The sequence below is a fragment of the Clarias gariepinus genome, chromosome 15 (assembly GCF_024256425.1).
Source record: "Clarias gariepinus isolate MV-2021 ecotype Netherlands chromosome 15, CGAR_prim_01v2, whole genome shotgun sequence".
Lineage (NCBI taxonomy): Eukaryota > Metazoa > Chordata > Actinopteri > Siluriformes > Clariidae > Clarias > Clarias gariepinus.
The window spans coordinates 5,802,501-5,823,808 of NC_071114.1; the positions used below are offsets into that span (position 1 = coordinate 5,802,501).

Consider the following 21,308-nt stretch of genomic DNA (forward strand, 5'->3'; position numbering starts at 1 on the left):
GAATCCTAACCATAATTTGACGCAGTGAACCACAGATAAAAGCCACTTATCTACTTAGCCACCAAAAGGATTGAGATGAGATGTGATAAGTGATTTACGTTTAGGTTTTAGGAACGTATTTATCACTGGTCATAAAATTATTGCAACATGTGACTGCTTTATAGCCGTATTGGGCTCTGTGAGAGGATGCATGTCATTTCTTCTCATTTGACCATTGAATTATTATTATATCTATATGTTTTATATGTACGTTCATATGTGAGTAAAATACCAGTTAGTTACCATGAATTATTGAGTCTATTGCATTATGAAAAGATATAAATAATGATTTCACGAGTGTATATTAATGGTACCTGACTGATCAGCTTTATTGTTTGTCTTTATAGACTTTTGTTTGTTTGTTTTATTCTTTTAATAATTATTAAATACTTTTAACAATTACTTGATGTGACTTGAAAGCTCACTATGTTTATTATAGTGATGTATATATTCTTTCTATATATCATTCTAAAGTAATTGAACAAAGAAAATAATTTTTAATTTTTTTTAAAATGTTGCTTAATATCACAGCTACACTAGCCCACAGTTTTGCCATTAGCAAAAGGAAATCCAATGCAAACTGGAAATTCAAAAGTGTACACATACCCACCTCTTCTCTAGCAAACCGGTATAACAAGAGAAGACTGTCCTTTTTATCACATGGCTGTAATAATATTAGGTGAGATAAAGTTTCAGAGACAAAAAGCAGTGATTTTATTTGCTCTTTGAGATGAACATTGATAAAATTAGAAAAATTTAATACATTATAAATAGGAGGATTTAAACACAACTGCTTTTTGGTGGAAGGTTTATGGTAACTCATAAATAAATAAATAGTTACGCTCCTGACAAAAACAAATTCTAGATCAAATTTATTTGGACAGCAGATTAATATAGATAATTTTAGAAAACTAGTGCTTGGATCCCATGAAGGGAGAAAGTTTTCTCAGTACACCAGGGCCATTATTGGATTTCCTGATTCACATCTGAAACACTGGCCTCCCAGGAACTCCCTTAACAGCCCAAGCATCTGTAAATGTATTGTAGCGAGGTCAGGGCTGTACAGGGGATGTGGCAATAACTCACAACAGAGTTCTTGTGATGTATAAGTGGTGTTGGTACATGATTGTGTGCAGAGTTCCCACAGACATCCACATAGATTTTCAATGACTATGCATTTCACTAGCTGAATGTTCCTGGGAATGACTGCAGTTGGCTCTGAGTCACCCTTAACGGGGATTGTCATTCACGTTAACGAGTTTATATATGATGATTTTCATCACAAATTCCAATTTAACTTTAACTCCCATTGATAGGGACATTGTAAAGTCATAGAACTGTATGCAACATTCATATAATTAATCAGTATTTAGCAAAAGCCTAAACAAAACTAAAATAACATGATAAGTGATAATATAGGTCATTGGACTTAAACTAGTTTCTGCGAAAGCAAGGCTACTGATGAGTAACAAAGGCATTCCTGGCACGTGACACGGGGGATTTAAAAAATGATAAAAGACATTAGAAAATGTGCCAAGCCTCGTTATTGTTATAGTCTGAAGATAACAGTTTGACATATAGTACAAAATAGGGGGATATTCTTTTTTGTTCAAATATATTTACTTATATTATAGTCTTAGTCTTATATTTGTGTGTTTATCTTTGCAGAGTTTCCAAAGACGATTCCACCATTCTAATCAGCTGATAGACATTCTCAAGACATTGAACAACTAAAGGAGCCCAGTCAAGCCGGCCATCCCTGCAAGAAAATCTGTAATTGTGGCCCTAAATGCTTCCATAATGTGATCTATCCTTGACCCTATCCTTTACATGTGTATCAGGGATCAGAACATAACAGGCATTAACCAAAGGAAAAAGCAGATCATTAGCATCCATGAAGGGGACTATAATATAATTAAGACTCTGGGAAATTGATCATAATAAGAATTGGGAAATTAACCCTGGCATGTGTTACAAATGCAGGAAATAGAAGTGTTTTCTATTAAATTATTTCCAGAAGCAAGCTGCTAAAATGATTGCAAGAAAATGGCTCTAATGCAATGCAAAAACCTATTAACCATAATTATATATTGTTAAGAAAAATGCTGTCTTCAGCAAGTTTAGTGTTCAAAACCTTTGTTAAAACAAGACATTTGCAGAGCAAATGCAAAAAAATACTCCAATTAACCATAACATTAAATGCATCGACTATTGAAGTGAATAACATCGATGATCACCTTAAACTGACGCCTGTCCAGGGGTGGGAAATATTAAGCAGCAAGTGAATAGTCAGTTCTTAAAATCGATGTGCATGTGTCGTAGAAGCAGCAATATGCGGCCAGGCATAATGAACTGAGCCAGGGCCGCATGATGATGGCTCAAAAGTTGGTTTAGAGTATCTATAAAACAGCAGGTCTTCTGGGATGTACCTGGTATGCAGTGGTTAATACCTAACAAAAGTATTCTAAGGAGGACAACTGATGAATCATGGGCATCCAAAGCTCATTAATCCACATGGAAAGCAAAGTCTAGCCTGTTTGGGCCAATCCCACAGAAGAGCTACTGTAGCACATGTTGCTGCGAAAGTTATACACACCATGCATTGCAACCTGCGGTTTATGGGGCTGCGTAGCCACAGACTGGTCAGAGTGCCCATGCTGACCCCTGTCCACTGCTGAAAGCTCATACAACAGTTACATGACCTGGACAATTGAGTAATGGAAGAAGGTGGCCTGGTTTAATGTACAGTATCACGGTTTCATTTACACCATGGATACAGTAGCTGTGTGTGTGCCTCAATTACCTGGGCATTAAACAACCTCAATAACACTTTCACTTCATTATTTATAAAAACAAGGTGCTTTTCTGAAATGTTTCACTTCCTGTTTAAATCTGCATTTACAAGTGAAAGTTGTACATAATATAGTATTGATTTTTACTAAGTCTGCTGCTCCAGTGTTTTGATGTTCTTTTTCGTCAGATGTTACTATAGAATACTTAAATATAATTACAAGCATTTCATAAGTGTCAAAGACTCTTATTGACAATTACATAAATTTTATGCAAAGAGTCAATATTAGCAGTGTTGACCCTTCTTTTTCAAGACCTCTGCAATTCACCCTGGCATGCTGTCAATCAACTTCTGGGCCACAACCTGACTGATGGAAGACCGTTGTTGCATAATAATTGCTTGGAGTTTGTCAGAACTTGTGGGGTTTTGTTTGTCCACCCAGTGGGATTAAGGTCTGGAGAGTTTCCTGGCCATGGACCCAAAATGTTTAGATTTTGTTCCATGATACACTTAATTATCATTTTTGCAAGGTGCTCCATCATGCTGGAAAAGGCATGGTTTATCACCAAACTGTTCATGGATGGTTGGGAGAAGTTGCTCTCGGAGGATGTTTTTGCACCATTCTTTATTCATTGCTGTGTTTTTAGGCAAAATCGTGAGTGAGCCCACTCCCCTGGATGAAAAGCAACCCCACGCATGACTGGTCTCACTAGGCTGTTGACATGACACAGGACTGATGGTAAAATTAATATTTGTGTCATTCTCTGACTTTTGATTACAGATGTAAAACATTGCAGGTGAATAAAAAAAAATATGATGAAGATGGGTGAAAAATATTAGTATCCTAAACATGTAATGTTTTATGATCTCAGGAAATAGAACAACTAAATCAAGTCGGCTTCTCTCAATGGCAAAATCTTCCATTATACTGTATACAATCTACTCTATCATTTACCCGCATTACCCAAAGGAAGAAGCTAATCAATAACATCCATTAAGAAGACTATAATATAATTACGTCTCAAATGTTCAAATGTTTGCTGGGTCAGATGGCTAGTAAATATGAAAGAAATCTGAAATTTATCTTAATAAGAGGCAGAGTATTACCCCTGCCATATGCCACAGTTACAGAATAAGCAACATTTACGTTTATTTATTTGTTTATTTTTTGAGAAAATGCATTTGGAATTTAGAAATAATTGTGGCGAGCATATGGGTCTGACGCCAGAGCTGTTAAGGAGAAATAATCTACATATGTACTAACATTACCTATAGTGAGGCATTCTTGGTAAAACTGTATTTTCACTTCATTATATACCAGGAGCTAGGTGCTTTTTCTGGGGATTCTTGCACTTCCCTTCCTTTTTTTTTTTTGTTTTCATTGTTGATTTTTACAGGTTTAAAATAACTGGCCTTGTCAGGTAAAAAGTCACCTTGAAAGATTGGCAATATACAAATGTGGTTTATTATTTTATAACAGCCAGTTTTGATTTTGGGAGATAGGGACAAACTTAAAAATTCACAGAGGAAACCCATGTTTATTCAAAGAGAATTATAACTATAATAAAGGACTGTCAAGAATCTGCCTGGAAGTGTATTTTAGAGTCTGATACATGATAACTGCTAGAAAGTTGCAGAAGACGGTTAATTTTTTTTGTTTTTTTACTGTATAAAATTACTGTAGATCAGGGCTCTTCAACTCCAACACACTTTGGTGATTCTTCTGATCAAACACAGCTGATTCAGCTAATCTGGTAATTACTAGGTTCATTGGGTGTGTTTAGGTGTTGGTGAATTACACACTGTGTGTTTGTTTTTGCAGTGCGGTGGTTTTGGAGTTATAAAGAAAAACAAAATAGAACCTGGGATAATTCTTATTGTTAAGTACGCTAGAGGATCTGGGATGATGTGAAGCAATTTCCATCCAAAGAATCTTATTAGTCAAGTGTCAGGATATTTTAGATGCATATCTGTCTTTATCTTCCAAGAAGTAACAACTGGGATTTGATTTGATGATTCAAATGATTAAAAAAAGATTAATTGACCACAGAATCAATATGAGCAAGTTTCGAAAGACCAACAATAAAAAAAAAAATGCTTTTAATTGATCGATTTAAGCCTGTTTATTGTTTATTGGTTTCTCATTCCAGAAAATAGACAATCAATAGGCAGCATGCTTGAAGCTCCACTTGACTTCCATAGTTATGTATTATGTATTAGTGAACAAAATGATAACTGCAACAAGCGCTAATGGTGGTCCCTGGAGGAAGGCACTCTCTCTACTCCTAGCTTGCACAACACCAAACCTAGCGATTGATAAAAAGCAAAAAGTTGTGTTGAAAAAGCACAAAAGAAATTAATGAAAAAAAAAGTGACAAAAATGTCTGTCTTACATCAAACACCTTCACATGGACGACCCAGGGTTGATCAACCCTACAGTAAACAGTGTCTAAGTAGCATTTTTCCTGGCTTACCCTTCTTACCCTTAGGTTTACTCTGCAGCCTCAGTAGTGGTTATAATGGCCTTCTTTTTTCAAATGTTGCATTTTGATGTGATTTTTTGCATGCTTATAGTACAAAACAACGATCACAGAGAAAAGCAAGATCATATGAGATCATGTTCTTCTCTACAGTGATGTTCCATGCAAACACAAGAATTTTTTGCACTTGTATCAGCAAAAAATCTTTTTAAATCTGTACTGCTGCCACATGGTTGGCTGACTGAATGAGTAAAAATGAGAAAGGGTGGATGTACAAGCGTTTCTAACAGGTGTTACATGGCCAATATAAGTGTATGTTTCTCTTAACAAACTATTTTTTCACTATAGTGAACAAGAAGGTGTTTTCTTTATTTTTACAATTTTCTATAGTGTAGAACAATAACAGAGGCATTAAAACTCTTAAATGACACAAAGCCCTTAACGAATCCTGGAGAACGATTCCTTATGACTATATTAAAATCATAAGAAGTCCTGTTCTCTCTCTCTCTCTCTCTCTCTCTCTATATATATATATATATATATATATATATATATATATATATATATATATATACTCAACAAAAATATAAACGCAACACCTTTGTTTCTGCTCCGATTTTTCATGAGATGGACATAAAGATCTAAAATTCATTCCAGATACACAATATTACCATTTCTCTCAAACATTGTTCACAAATCAGTCTAAATGTGTGATAGTGAGCACTTCTGCTTTGCTATGATAATCCATCCCACCTTACAGGTGTGCCACATCAAGATGCTGACCTGACATCATGAGTAGTGCACAGGTGTACCTTATACTGCCCACAATAAAAGGCCACCCTGGAATGTGCAGTTTTGTCTCACAGCAAAATGCCACAGATGCCACAAGCATTAAGGGAGCGTGCAATTGGCATGCTGACAGCAGGAATGTCAACCAGATCTGTTGCTCGTGCATTGAATGTTCATTTCTCCACCATAAGCCGTCTCCAAAGGCGTTTCAGAGAATATGGCAGTACATCCAACCGGCCTCACAACCGCAGACCACGTGTAACCACACCAGCCCAGGACCTCCACATCCAGCAGGTTCACCTCCAAGATCGTCTGAGACCAGCCACTCAGACAGCTGCTGAAACAATTGGTTTGCATAACCAAACAATCTCTGCACAAACTGTCAGAAACCGTCTCAGGGAAGCTCAACTGCATGCTCGTCGTCCTCATCGGGGTCTTGACCTGACTCCAGCTCGTCGCCGTAACAGACTTGAGTGGGCAAATGCTCACATTCGATGGCGTCTGGCACGTTGGAGAGGTGTTCTCTTCACGGATGAATCTCGGTTTACATTGTTCAGGGCAGATGGCAGACTGGGAGGTGGGATGGATTATCTCAGCAAAGCAGAAGTGCTCACTATCACACATTTAGACTGATTTGTGAACAATGTTTGAGAGAAATGGTAATATTGTGAAATGAATGAATTTTAGATCTTTATGTCCATCTCATGAAAAATCGGAGCAGAAACAAAGGTGTCAGGGGTAGCTCAGTGGTGAAGGCATTGGACTACGGTTCGGAAGATCCCAGGTTCAAAACCCCACAACCACCAAGTTGCCACTGTTGGGGCCTTGAGCAAGGCCCTTAACCCTCAACTGCTCAGATGTGTAATGAGATAAAAAAAAAAATGTAAGTCGCTCTGGATAAGAGCGTCTGCCAAATGCCTAAAGGTGTTGCGTTTATATTTTTGTTGAGTGTGTAAATATATATATATATATATATATATATATATATATATATATATAGCCTACTATATATGTAAGTATACCGATATACTGTATATCTAAGAAAGATTTTTTTTTCTTTTTTTGCAAAACCTCAGCTAATAATAAACAGGAAAACACAAAATACACACTACCAGTGAAAAGTTTGGAAACACCTACATGTTTTTTTCTGATTTTTTTCCCTTTCTTTCTAAATTGTAAAAAATATGCAATAATCCTCCTTTGAACAGTTGATACTGATAGTGTCTGCTACTGTAAAGCCTTCATAAGGTCGTACCGTGATTATTCTGTTCATAAACAATGAGTGTATATACATTCATATTTATATAAATATATATATTGCAAACACATGCATTTCCAATGAGATGTCATATGCATGAATAAGCACGGTATAGAGGAGTGCTTTAAATGCATAGTAGTTCAAAAAAAGAAGAAAAAAAAAAAAAGAGAGACCCAGCAGTTAGTCAGTGCGGCTTTCCACACCCACACTGTGACCGCCCTCGTCCTTTTCAAACCCTCCAGCTTCACCCGTCTGCTCAGTTTGCTAGAAAAAACCCCAGCGAGAACCAGGAAGAACCTCACATGGACTGCATCCTTTCACACACTAACGCCGCAGGTGACTTCATGACCCACGATCTGTTTGTCGGACTGTAAGTATCGATTCCGAAATTCTCCGCTTTTTACACTGTAGCAGTTTTTCTATTTACTATGTTTCCGCGCTGACTTCACTCCCCTTTGATCTTTCTTTCTTTTCTTTCTTTACCTAAAACTGTCAGATTGTATTCAGGTGAATCCTTTTTATCATCATAAGCATAAGAATAAAAATTCCAAACATATAAAACCAAATTAAATCACATTAAATTAGAAGTTTCTGTCTTAATTAACTGATCTAAAATATATATTTTAGTTTGAATTAATTATTAGTATAGCGTGACATTTATGTTTTATTAGCACAACCTTAATTTGCCTTACAGTATAATGAACTGAGTATGTATTTCATGTTAACCAACTATACAAACATGACTGAACAAAAAAATGTTCACATGTTTTTATTATTGTTTTCAGTTGTTTCTATGAATAATAATAATAATAATAATAATACTCTCATTTGGTAATGATAACTTTTGTTCTGCCTGACATATATCCGAAATTTATCAAATACACAGTTTGATGGCTATAACCTCGCCGTTAAGCAAGGCTTCCATATAAGCATGCATATTTTTATCTCATCATTGACCTATGCTGTGTTGCCGGCACATATCTGTCCCGCTTGGATTTTAAGGGTTTTAAATAATCATAAAAGTAAAAAAATGAAGGCTCTTCTCTAAAGTCAAGTTTGCTGTTTGCTCACACAAACCTCATTCACGCGCCCTAGACAATGCATATTAGAGTAATAGGACTTTTATTGGTTTATATAATTACATTATGATTTATGTCTATTCTGTTTTTTTCCCCTCTGCTATTTCCTTATCATCTTCCAGAGCGATTTGATCTGCACAAGATGTCCAGTCACAACGAGTGTTATTATAATGAGTCCATGCAGTTTTTCTACAACAAAAGCAACCATGTTACTCAAGACTGGGAGCACCTCGCTCTACTTCAGTCTGTGGGCTGCATCTTCTGTTGCTTCATCCTGGTGTCCAACGCAATGGTCATCACCGCTGTGATCACCAACAAACGGTTTCACTACGCATTCTATTATCTTGTGGGCAACCTTGCTGCTTCGGACTTTCTTGCTGGGATCGCATACCTGTATCTCATGTTCAATACAGGTAAAGTGTCCAAAACATTGAGTGTTCATGGGTACTTTTTTCGGCAGGGCATTTTGGATACAAGTCTCTCGGCCTCGCTCGCGAACCTGCTTGTGATCGCTTTGGAGCGTTACATCTCCATCATGAACTGGAAGATGCACAGTAACCTTACGAAGCGCCGGGTGACCCTTTTGATTGTGCTAGTTTGGGCCTTCTCCCTCTTTATGGGTGCAGTACCGAGCCTGGGCTGGAACTGCATCTGCAGTATCGAACAGTGCTCACTGCTGGCACCGGTCTTCAGCAGGAGCTACCTGATCTTCTGGTCAGTGTTCAACTTGTTGGTTTTCCTCATAATGGTCGCCATATACTTAAGGATATATATCTACGTAAGGAAGAAAACCAGTGTACTAAACGGCCATGCCACTGGATCTTTGAAACGCAAGAGGACGCCGATCAAGCTCGTTAAAACAGTGATGACTGTATTGGGTAGGTTTCTGTTTTTACTTTCTAAATCGATTTTTGGTTACTCTTTTGATAAACTGCTCTTTGTTGGCACTTTTTTGGACCAGACAATGTAAAATGAGAATATATGTATCATACAAAAAGTACATATGAAGTATGTATTTAACATGTTGAAGATATTTGGTGTAATTGGTTACTTTGGTTTGAACACAGTGTTGTTTATTGTGCCTATTAAGTCTCTTAAAAATATGGAACATTAACAAATTTCCATATACAGAAATACAGAAAAACATTAAATGGTCAAAAAGAACGACAAAACCAGCTTAAGATTATTAGACGTTTTCCAAAAATTATTCAAAGTGCTGTTTGTACTATTGTGGATTTCCTGTAGGAGTAAATCAACAATGTGCTCAGCATTGCCAAAATAAACACACTCCTAAAACGTGCACGACCAACATGTGTATGAGAACATTGACGGTGTTGCATAAAAACACAACTTGTTCCTGTCCAAATTATTTTTTTTTTCCATTTAAAGTTGTTTTAGATAAACTTCATTTGCAGTGACCCAAAATGCAGGTTTGTTTAAATGTGAGAAGAATCTGTGCTTTCAAACGTATCTGTGTGTATCAGGACAGGGTCTATGATGAATGAATTTCTATAGGGTGCTGCTAAAAAGAAAAACATTTGCTTGATAGAAATCAGTTCCTTTGTATTATGGCAGCGTACTCACCTTGACATTTGTGTTCTTGTTTTTTTTTCGTTTGTATTAATGGATTAGATAAATATCAAGGTCACTTTCAACCCGATTCTAAATGAAAGGCGTTGAATTTCCACACCGTTCGTTATGTTAGATTATGTCATGTACAACGTTGTTATGAAAATGAGAGTTTCTTAAAGACCAAAGTTTCACTTGAGAGTTTGAGTGTTCCGATAGCAACAGATGAAGTCAATCCTAGACAATGACTCCTTTTATTTCATTTTTTAAAGCACCCTGCCTGTACTTGCCCTGCTTGCTTTCTGAACACGACAGTTAGACTGAATAATATGAAGCTTCCACAACAATAAAGACTTAAAAAGCATTATTTCAGTAATCTATTTTAGAGGGTGTAATATTACACTGCTGCACATTAATCAACCTTTGCCGTTCACAGCAGGCTGAGTTACGTAACGCACAAGATGAAATCTTAAGATAAATGAGTTGTCTGGGTTAAGTATCATTGCACGTAGTAGCGTATCGCAGCGAAAAGGACCAAAGGTTACATGTCATAGTTCGAAAAGCTGTATGCTTCACTGTGTGCAGCTTTTTTTTATACTTTATAAAGTATAAAATACAACAGGGCATGCTGGTATAAGAAAGTAATTAATGATCAGAAGCTGATTATTTGTTAATTTGTATTGTTTTATTTCTTTTATACAATCTCACGAAAAAAAAAAAGCATAATTATCTGCCCATAAAACATGAAATTTACACTTACAAAGTAGTACAAGATGTCTAAAAATAAGTGTAATCGCTTTTTTTTTTGGTTTACTATAACATTATAGTAAGACAATTAGATACATTTGACTAGATTTAATTTATTTTCCCTTGCTAACGTGCTAGTTTTGCAGTATATTAAAGCATTTTTTTTTTCATGCAACAGGTACTATATAAACAGTCAATATTTTAATTATCAATTGCATCCATTTCTTTTTTACTCTTAAAGTTAATTAAGCAAATAAATAAATATATAAATAAATAAATAAATAATTGACCATTACCAACCACTGACATTGGAGACTTTCTTTAGCCCTCTTCTAAAAGCATGAATGATTATATGGGGTGTTCAAGTCAAACCAGGACTTTCACACAATTATGAGAGTAAAAACTCCCTTTGTTCTTCTACAGTTCTCTATATAATCTCCTGCTACACTAATGCACTTAGCCCAGTGTTTCACTAGTGCTTGGTTTACCATCAAGGTAGAAAGTCTTCTCAGTACACCAGAGACATGACCAGATTTCCTGCTTCACATCTGAAACACTGGCCTCCCAGGAACTCCTTTAATGGCCCAAACATGTGGAAATGGCTTGGAGCGGGATCCAGACTGTACGAGGAGATGTGGCAAGAACTCCCAACCGAATTCCTGTAATGTGCGAGTGGTGTTGGTACTGTAAATGATTGTGTGTACAGTTCACACAGACAGATGTGTCTCTTCTGCAAGTTGACTTGACTTCCTAGTTTAACTTGACTAGCTCTTGTATGAACATTGTGGTTGTATTGCGTCATAGCAGACTATAAGTGATAATGTTTCTTTAACATTGTTGGTTGGTTTATTTTATTCCTTATACAGTGTGCATAAGCAGCCGCAAAACATTCCAGTAATGCTTCATTGATAAACGTTCTCGATGACGTAGGGGCATCTGAAGCTTGTTTTTCTGGCAATTCTTGATGACTTTTTAAAGGATTGGAATTTAACAAGCCATTTCTAATATCGCCATGATTAAAACAATAAGGGAGAAATGAAATATTACATTTCATATTACATTCTTGAAGCCAATAGAAAGAGTCTTTAATTTGCAGTTTGTTTTTTTTCTTTACATTTTTTCAAGCCCTTCACGCATTCTACGTTTATGCAGAGTGACTTACTGTACATTTATCTTATGAATCTGCAAAGTTAAGGGATGAGGGCCTTGCTCAGGGCCCTGATAGGGGCAGTTTGTTGGTGCTGGGGTTTGAACCTGTGACCTTGTGTGAAGTAGATCAACATCACACCACAAAGCTACCCCTACTGAGCTGAACTGCCACATGTACAATATATATATATATTCCGTGCCTTTTTTCCTCCAGAATTTTTTTATTATAAGATTAGAGGGGATGGTAACGTTCATGTGGCATGTGCTAACCATAGAGGGTTCCCCAGTTGATGTGGTTACATTGTAAAATCTTATGGTTACGCTTTTCCTTCTAGTAAATTGTGCTACAGTTGTGTATAGTGTAGTAATTTGGCTAAATAAGTCCAATTATTGCCCTTTTAAACTTTGTAATGCTTTGCGTATTTCTGCTTTATGTGTTGGTGTGTGTTCTGTTTTTGAAAAACAAAGTCATTATTGTTGTGCTCAGCTGCTGCTTTCAGGAGCACTGTTATTTCTGAATACAAGCCCCTACACGCTGTTCATCACTGGTTCATTACTGTAGGTATGTTCCTCTGTTCAGTCTTGGAATTTCGCATCATCTTTAGAGCTGCATTAAAGAAACCAACAACATTCTAAACAAAAATGGAACAATAACAAGTTAAATAACTTGAGTGCACATAACTAATACCCAGCACGTTTTGCTTATACTGTAATAAAGCATGGTGGCGTAGTGGTTCGAATTATGGCCTTGCACCTCCACTGTCCGGGTTCGATTCCCTCCGCAGGTCCGAGTGCCTGGAGTTTGCATGTTCTGGTTCGGTGGGAGTCCAAAGACATGCGTGTTGGGTTGAGTGGCATTCCTAAATTGTCCGTAGTGTGTGTGTTTATGTGTGTGCCCTGCAATAAATTGGCAAGCTGTCCAGGGTGTACCCCACCTCATGCCCAAAGTCTCCTGGGATAGGCTCCCCGTGACACTGTATGCAGGTTGACTGGTATAGAAGACGAATAAAAAAAGCACTCGTTCATTTACTCTTAGAGTTTACCAAATTAGCATATCTTGATTTGGCTGTTTTATTCCAAACCCTCCAGGTCTAGCGTAGTCCTGCAGCTCCATTAATGCTGCCGTTGGCCTCTTGGCAGCCTCTATAACTTTTAGTCTTGTCTTGTCTTGCGGATGATCTTTTTTGGTGTTTCCATAGTATATTTAATATTTTGATTTTATATTTGTCCCCAGTTAATAAGAATAAACAATGAGATCCTGTATGAACTTTGTTATCTCGTTGTCGACCATGGGTTCTGCAGTTGGACAACACCAAGGAGAAATTCCTACACAGCTGTACTTTATGTCGCCACCTAGTCCTTTACAGGAATTGTGATACCTGCATGTTGGATTTCTAGCTAACATTATGCTTTGCCATTAGACCTACTGTAAATGTTGAACTGATGACATGTCAAGAGTACAAAACAATTTTCCCAAAACGCGTCATATTTTTTTAACATGGCCTTTCAAAGTAGCTTTATTTTGGTCTCTTACTCACGGAAGCCAGAACTTTGAAGAAACTCTGATTGAACAGATTCTACTGATTTTTCGTTAAAGATTCTAATGACAAAAATAAGAACATTACACTTCACAACACATATCTCTAGTTTTACTTTTCAGCTCTTCATCCTATTTACACAGTCGTTTCATATCACGAAAATATAAACCTATATATAACTGGGTGGTTTAACTTTTACGTTTCAACTTTGTACTTTTACGTTGGACCGATGTTTCCACTCAAATCAGTTTTACAACATAAATAATGACATCATTTTGTCATTTTGATTTTGAACCAAGTTTGCATTTCCGAAGACGAGCTCGTTCTCTTCATTTCTTTGTTTTGAACTCTGCACAGAGCACAGTAATTACGTTCCTTGTACAATGCATTCCATATCTGACTTGCCGTCACTCAAAACTCTCTCTCTTTGTCTTTCCACTAAAAAGAGAAAGTGAGAAAAGAGAAAACGTCCTTCTTCGGCTCACAAAACTTTACTGATAAAATAAATTTGGCTTTCGTATTCAACACCTTGCATGCTAATGATGCTTTTTTTTATTTTTGCATGCTGATTTTTCCTGCTGTTAAAAGAAACTTTGAGTTTACGATTTACTGAAAAAAATGAGTGTGTGCAATAAACAATAGTACACAACAATACTGTCGATACTGATAAATAAAAAACATTATAATCTATTATATAATATAAAATCTAATCGAAAAACGTTCATATTACAAGACGTTTGCTTTACAGTAATTTGACAGTTCAGCTGGTTGCAGTTAAAGTCATCAGCAGCACACTTAATACATTAATGTTAAACTTAGCAAATAATTGCGTGCAAGCTGCCCAAGTTGGCAAATAGATGCTTGCTAATTGTCGCCTGATAAAATATAATTAAGATCAGAGGATGAGGGAGGAGAAATGCGTGACTGGGGATTTTAAGGGAAGTTTTGTAACATTATGCAAACCTGAATGATGAGAGGAACATAGCAGTGGTTTTGTTCCTCTTGCTCGATAAACACGAGTACTTTCTATTATTAAATTGATTCCACCACAATCGCGTCATGTAGGTTGTCTGGACGGTGATGTCCTTCTTGTATATAACACATCGCACGCGGATAAAATTATGATGATTTCAAGCACCTGCTACAGGACACACTGTAATCAAGCCTCTCAATATACAACATGCAATTGAGGCTCATCTGTAACCAGAATGCTGCATGCTTCCTGGCTAAGTGACGATGATTGAATTGACTCTTTCGGTATTGAAATTTGGTAGCAATGATAAAGGCGGCTTAGTGGTTAGCACTGTCGCTTTGCAACCTCGGGCTCGATCCCTGCCCTGCGGTCTGTGTTCATGGAGTTTGGAGGTGGGTTTGCTCTGGGTAAAGACTTGCAGTTAGGCTAAGTGGCATTCCCAAATTGCCGGTAGCGTGTGAATGTTAACCGGAGGTCCTACCACAGTAATGGGAATGAGTACAATAACAATAATAATTAGAAATTTATTAATCCCAGAGGGAAATTGCTTCTTCGCATATCCCAGCGTAACTGGGGTCAGAGCGCATGGTCAACCATGATACAGCGCCCCTGGAGCAATTAGGGTTAAGGACCTTGCTCAAGGGCCCAACAGTGGCAACCTGGTGGAGCTGGGGATCGAACCGCCGATCTTCTGATCAGTAACTCAGTGCCTTAACCCTTTGAGCTACCACTGCCCTCAATGGTCACACATTGGTCACCATTGGCCTTCACGACCCCTAGTTGGACACGGTTCAGGTGTTATACACCACGCAGAGATAAGCCCCACATACAGTCTTGTACTTAAGGCTCCATCAGTGAAAATGGACGTTATAGTGAACTTTCAGCCTCATAGCACACTATGAGACATACAGACATACAGTACTATCTGATATCGCCCAAATGAGGATGGTTTCCCTTTTAAGTCTGGCTCCTCTTAAGGTTTCTTCCTCTTATCATCTCCGGGGATTTTGCCATTTTGTAAAGCTCCATTGCAGCAATAGTCAATAGTTAAAAGCACTATACAAATAAAATTCAATTGAATTAAATAATGGATTTCACAGTGCTCCTAAGAAGGCTAAAATCTTTAATCAGCTCTTTCTTTTTTTTTCTCTCTCTCTCAATGCTTCATGGGTAATCACTTAACACCTCCCGAAATCTGTAATATTTATTGTTAAAGCATAGAGTTGGATATAAAAATGAGTGTAGCTGTTTTTAACAAAAATGCAAAAATGTAATACTAGTCCCAAAATTAGATTTGGTTAGATCTCTAAAAGAAAAGAAATCAATCCCCCAAATCCGGTCCATTTTTCATTAGCTTTGCATGAATATACTGTATACTGTGTGTGTACAAATGCCCTGAATTTACCTGCTCTAAAGTAGCGTTGTTTCTCCCTCTTGCAGGTGTATTCGTGATCTGTTGGACCCCTGGTCTCATTGTGCTGCTCCTGGATGGCTTAAAATGTGAGCAGTGCAATTTGCTACAGTTTAAGCGCTGGTTTCTTCTCCTGGCCGTCCTTAACTCTGTGTTGAACCCGATCATATACTCTTACAAGGACGATGAGATGTGGACCACCATCAAGAATTTGCTGCGATGTGTCTGTAATGGTACCCGACGGCAGAGGTCATCAAAGGCCAACATGCGCGCTGCAACGTCGAGCACGGATGTGAATACAAGCCTACGCCTCTCCGAGGAGAAAAATACAACACAGGACATGCTGAAGACCTAATAGCTCCAGAAAGTAGCACCCAATGACATATTTGTTTTTGTTTGACCTCAATAATTTGTTAGTTACTGTACTTCCAGGTGTTTTAGAGTATGTTAAGCTTAAGCCTGAGATGATTTTCTTTTTTATATGTATAATATTGTTATTATTTTAGATGGTGACGTACGATGTACATTCAGTTGTGTGTCTTTTTTAGGTACAAGTCCAGCACTTTTTCTTATTTTTGTAAAAGACAAAGCATTTGTAACTAGTGTGGTTTTGTTTTCGAAGGTAATCACCTTATTGATTTGAATATAAAGTGCAATTTGTTTATACAGGTTTATTTCTTAATTTTTATATAGACTCAGTTCAAGGCTATTTCAGCCAGGCATCCTTTGTGAGCCAGTCCATTGCAGGTTTTTCACACTGTTATTCAATAACCTCTGCTTGCCTTAACAAGTCTCAACGTCTAGAGTCATAGTTGTACCATGGAACCGACTAGGCTTTAAAATGAATTCTTGTGCAACCTGCATGAAAACATAAAAGACACTCCTCTTTCTTTGGTCTCTGTGGTTAGCTGTGTCTAGGCAAGTCTATATTCCATTATAGCTAAGTAATATGGACATCCTGAAAATCATAGAATTATATTAGACGGGAATTAAAAGATTTCATTTCTTTAGTATGGCATTCATAATCGAAGGTAAGAAGAGAAACTAATGCAGCTGCAGACCTGGCTGCAAACCTGTTTTTCCTCTTATTGTTGTGATTGCTTCATATACATTACTCATTACACCGAGTCTGATGCGGCTGTAGCCAATTAGACCGTGAGTTCGCCTGGCATTGCAACATTCTGGATTATTGTAATTATAACCTATGTCATGTCGTACATACATCTCTGGAAGCTTTAGACAGGTTGCAGTGGAATACCCACATTACCGCCTCACACTTAGGAGTAAATCACCCAAGGACCTTTAAACATGATCTTATGTTAGTCCTTCTCATGTGACTCATGTCAGTTAGTCACGTTAATAAAATACATGCTTTGCCCTTCCTGTAAAGTTCATACTCATACAGTGATTATGACCAACCATATACTTAAAGGCCAAAGGTTCAAAAGATTTCCTTCTCTCCAGGCAAAATGTGTACAAACTTTTTTTTTTTTTTTTTTAAAGCACACACAAACGCACAGGTGCCTTGTATAGTATCTAATATTCATTCTGCATTATCTTGAGATGTCAGCGTCAATTGGTTCTTTTTTAATCTATGTGCTTTCCTGCACAAAACAAACTGGCAATTTCAGAGAAATGTATTGGCTTTTTGTTGCTATGGTGCTTGCGATGTATACAGATAAAGTGTCACAGCTTGTCTGAACAGGATTTCCAAAAAAAGTAAGAAACGCATCAGCAGAGAGATCTTATCTAGAATGGCCGAGGCATTTCAAGGAACGTTAGCCAAGCTGCTTGCTTTATATACATGATAAGTCAGATGATGCATAGAATCTTGTTTAGGCTCATTTGTTAGATATACAGTATGCATGCGTTTTTTGCAGTTAATATGTTGTATAGGTGTAATCACTATATAGGCAGACCAGTAATCTGTTATCAATAAAAGGATGGATTCAGGGCGACTTTCATTGCAAAGTAATAATGTAAGTAAGTAAAATATATATCGAGTCCTGCCCTTGGGTTTGTGTGCATATTCCCTCCTCACTTTTGGATGGGTTTCCTCCGGGTTATCCGGTTTCCTCCCACAGTTTTAAGACATGTAGTCATTTCCAACTGTCATTTCCAAATTGCCCGTAGTGTTGGAGGGAGAGCATGTTTGTGCTTGTGCCTGTGTGCCCTGCAATGGATTGGCACCCCCTCCAGTGTAGTATACCATGTCTATTACCTAGAGTTCCTTATGCAACCGTGTAGAGGCTAAGCAGTTTAGTAAGCATATATAGTAAGTAAAAGAATAAAAATCCCTGTCCACATGTAAAAACGCACAGAAACACACCAAGCCAGCAGGCGGAAATATAACCCTGACCACAAAGCCACGTTGGCCAATCGGAAGGATGCAAAAAGTTCAGACAATATTATTGTGACATCAAACACAGGGGATGTAACATATGCTGCACATGTGTTTACCAACTAAAAACAGTTTTACTGTCTACACATCAATACTACACCATAGTATGAGTTTCGCATTTGTTAAAATGCACAAAAATCCTTGCTTTTTTTAAATATCCGTAAGTGTGGACAAAGCCTAAGAGTACAAGAAGATGAGCAAGGAAAGGAACCCATAAGAATTGAGAAGTACCTGCAAAGAATGCAGCTTCCCTCATTAGCTTAACATTTGTGCTGGATTCTTCCTGTTATGGTTTTCTTGAAGTCTCTGTGAAGAACGGTAACTAGAAAGGAAATCAATAAGGTGACGTGTTTGATTACTGTGTTTTGGACTGCTCCCGTACCCTAGTTGATTAGTTGTCTGTGATTTGACTCCTAACTGTTTTTGAACACCAATCTTTGCATAACATTTATCAACTGTATTTAATGTGGATGCTGTAAATAAACTCCAATACATGAATACAGCTCTTATACAGTACCTGACTCCGACACGTTGGATCTAGTGACATCCTGGGTGAAGCAGTGGCCAAATCACTGTTGATCCCTCGGGTTCCCCGTGTAACCCCACTAAAAACCCAGTGAATAGATGGCAGCCTGATGTGCACTGGTGTATCTTTCTGCTTCATGAGTACTGGTTCATGCTCCAGGTAGTCTCAAGCTTCATGAAGCAGAGCCTCGAGTTACCAAAGGTCCCAATGCTAGTAAGTAAAAGAGCAACTGTGTTGGCTACACAGCACAGGTCAATGCCAATAAACAAAAGTGCTTATGTGGAAGCCTTGCCGGTGGGTGTTAACGGGGAAGCTTTAGCATTTTGCAATTGGATTTTCGGATATGTCAGGTATGAAAGATATGAATAAAAGATATCATTACTTTTATAATGTGTAAATGTTAACATTACCAGAATTTGGGAATAATGTTCCAAAAAATATAGAACTCTCAAAACGAGCATATTATTTTTATTACTTTGTTCTACCGAAAAACAACCATAAAAACACATGATCGTGTGCGTCTATTTGATCTTTTTTTTTTGCTCAGTCATGTGTAGTTGGTTAAAAAGAAATAAAATTCAGTTCTTACAAAATATAAGTTTCTATATAGGTACAATATATTGCCTATTTTGTGCTGAAAAAAGGATATCTTACTCTACACTGCACAATCTGAGCTCTCTAAATGTTTATTTAAAAACGCGGCAAAATAAATAATGCCTAAAATGCTCTGAGCTTTAAGGGCTGCGTCGCATTTTTTAGTTATTTTAAGTCACATTTTCAGATTTCTGGTTCGATAAGCTCCATTTTTATACCGAGTTTATTATCATGTCCGGTTGCTGAGATAAGGCTGATGTGATCCTATTTGTAGGCTGTTTTATTTAGGATTCTGTGATGTAGAGAGAAATCCTACTTAAAATATCTCTAAAAAGAACTTCTCCAGGAGCAGAGGTTTACAACAAAAAGCTTGCCTGAAGTAACCAGTTCCGTTAAAGGATCATGAAGATGAGATATTTATCAACCGATTTTGAATGAAATTGAACAATTTACATTTCACTGACGACACGTTATTAGCCATAGCGCGAAACTAACCTGTGCGCCTTAATACCCGCCTTGTTATGACAGGTCTCATTAATCAGTGGTTTTAGCTCAATTGACAGATTATCTCTCCACTCAACTCCCTTCTCAAATAAAAACTTCGAGATGGAAAGACAATGCCTATAAGTACTTAAAAGTATTTCACCCTCCAGGAAAACCTAGAATCATCCATGTAGTAGAAATTGATGCATCAGAGAATTTTGTCCCCAAGGACCACATCTCATGCTCCATGCACTTAGATCAGACTTAGGCTAAGATCATGGACAATGTTTCCTTTACTCAAGCCAATGGACTGTCACCTGAAACAAAACATGTTCCCGCACACATCTCATTAGCTTAGGTTGTTCTGAGGTCCAAGAAAAACAGCATAGATGCCAGTTTTGATGGCCCTTTTTTAAATTAAGATGGAAGAAGGGCGACCGGTAACCCCTAGTCAGGGGTGAAAGTAGTTCAAAATTCTTACTGGTGAGAAGAATAAACTCCTATGTAGTGAACAATCCTGTAAATTTAAGTTTCTTTTTATGTCTCCACTTATTCAACCCTAGAATGATTAACTGTTTCAGTATCACTAATAGCATGAAATAGAAAGCTATCGCACTATATAATGTGTAGAACCCTTTGTTCCTCTCACCAATCAATGCCCTTGTTCACGGATTAGGATTCAGCCTTTGTGTTAGAAGCTAGTTAGCTCTGTATTACGTGAGGTACGTCATGAACCTGGCAGAAGCTTTCGTTCATGTAAACTAGCAGTAATGTAAGATAAAAAATGAAAAAAACATGAAGGCAAAACACTAGACACGTTCACACTGGCCTTTTCAAGTCAATACACATTCTCATACTTTCTGTTTTCAGATTTGACCTCATCTCTGATTAGTCATTATACAAAAGTTATGATACAATTCCTTAATAGCTGACGCCTTCAAACTTCCCAATAGTAGTCCTGATAGTAAAACTCCATACTGCAATAATAACATTGTTTTAAACATTGTTTTATGTTGCAGTTATTTGTATCCATGGAAATTGAGAGTTTCAGCCAAGTGATTGTTAGGTGTTTTTGAGGTTATGGAAGCAATTCAGAGCCATTTTGAATACTAGATATACATAACTACTGTAGCTATGGCCATCCTTCCTAAACCTATTTGGTGTACAGTATGTTAACCCATCAGCCACCCTTAAAGTGATGTCCAGTCCAGGCTTGCCACCTAAGACCTCTGTAAACAGCTCCCAGCTAAAATACCTTGACTTTAGTGACCCCAAGCGACCCCAAGCGACTACAGCGACCCCCAAGTCACCATTAGGGTTCCAATAAATGAACAGCTCCATGGAGTGTATATACCTGTCACTCCAAGCCAGTTAGTTAGATCTGACAAAGGTTTTCCGAACCCTGTTGGGATACCCATGACCTACATGACTGGGAATGCCCGGAGAGAGAGTAAAAGAATTGTTGATGCAGTTTGATCAGT

General features: G+C 37.5%; 2 protein-coding genes across 2 annotated transcripts in view; both read left to right on the forward strand.

Annotated features, from left to right (window-relative positions):
• mcoln2 (mucolipin TRP cation channel 2) overlaps positions 1-4,231 on the forward strand; it is an 11,966-nt gene extending 7,735 nt beyond the window's left edge. Inside the window, exon 14 of the mRNA XM_053513726.1 lies at positions 1,708-4,231. Coding sequence (XP_053369701.1) covers positions 1,708-1,744 — 37 coding nt within the window. The 3' untranslated portion in view covers positions 1,745-4,231. The remainder of the gene's footprint in view (positions 1-1,707) is intronic.
• A 3,377-nt stretch (positions 4,232-7,608) lies between these two features.
• Positions 7,609-17,288, forward strand: lpar3 (lysophosphatidic acid receptor 3). The gene is made up of 3 exons (XM_053513525.1): positions 7,609-7,727; positions 8,559-9,314; positions 15,853-17,288. The coding sequence occupies exons 2-3, from the start codon at positions 8,579-8,581 to the stop codon at positions 16,176-16,178; spliced, it is 1,062 nt and encodes a 353-aa protein (XP_053369500.1). The 5' UTR covers positions 7,609-7,727; positions 8,559-8,578; the 3' UTR covers positions 16,179-17,288.
• The last annotated feature ends 4,020 nt before the right edge of the window (positions 17,289-21,308 follow it).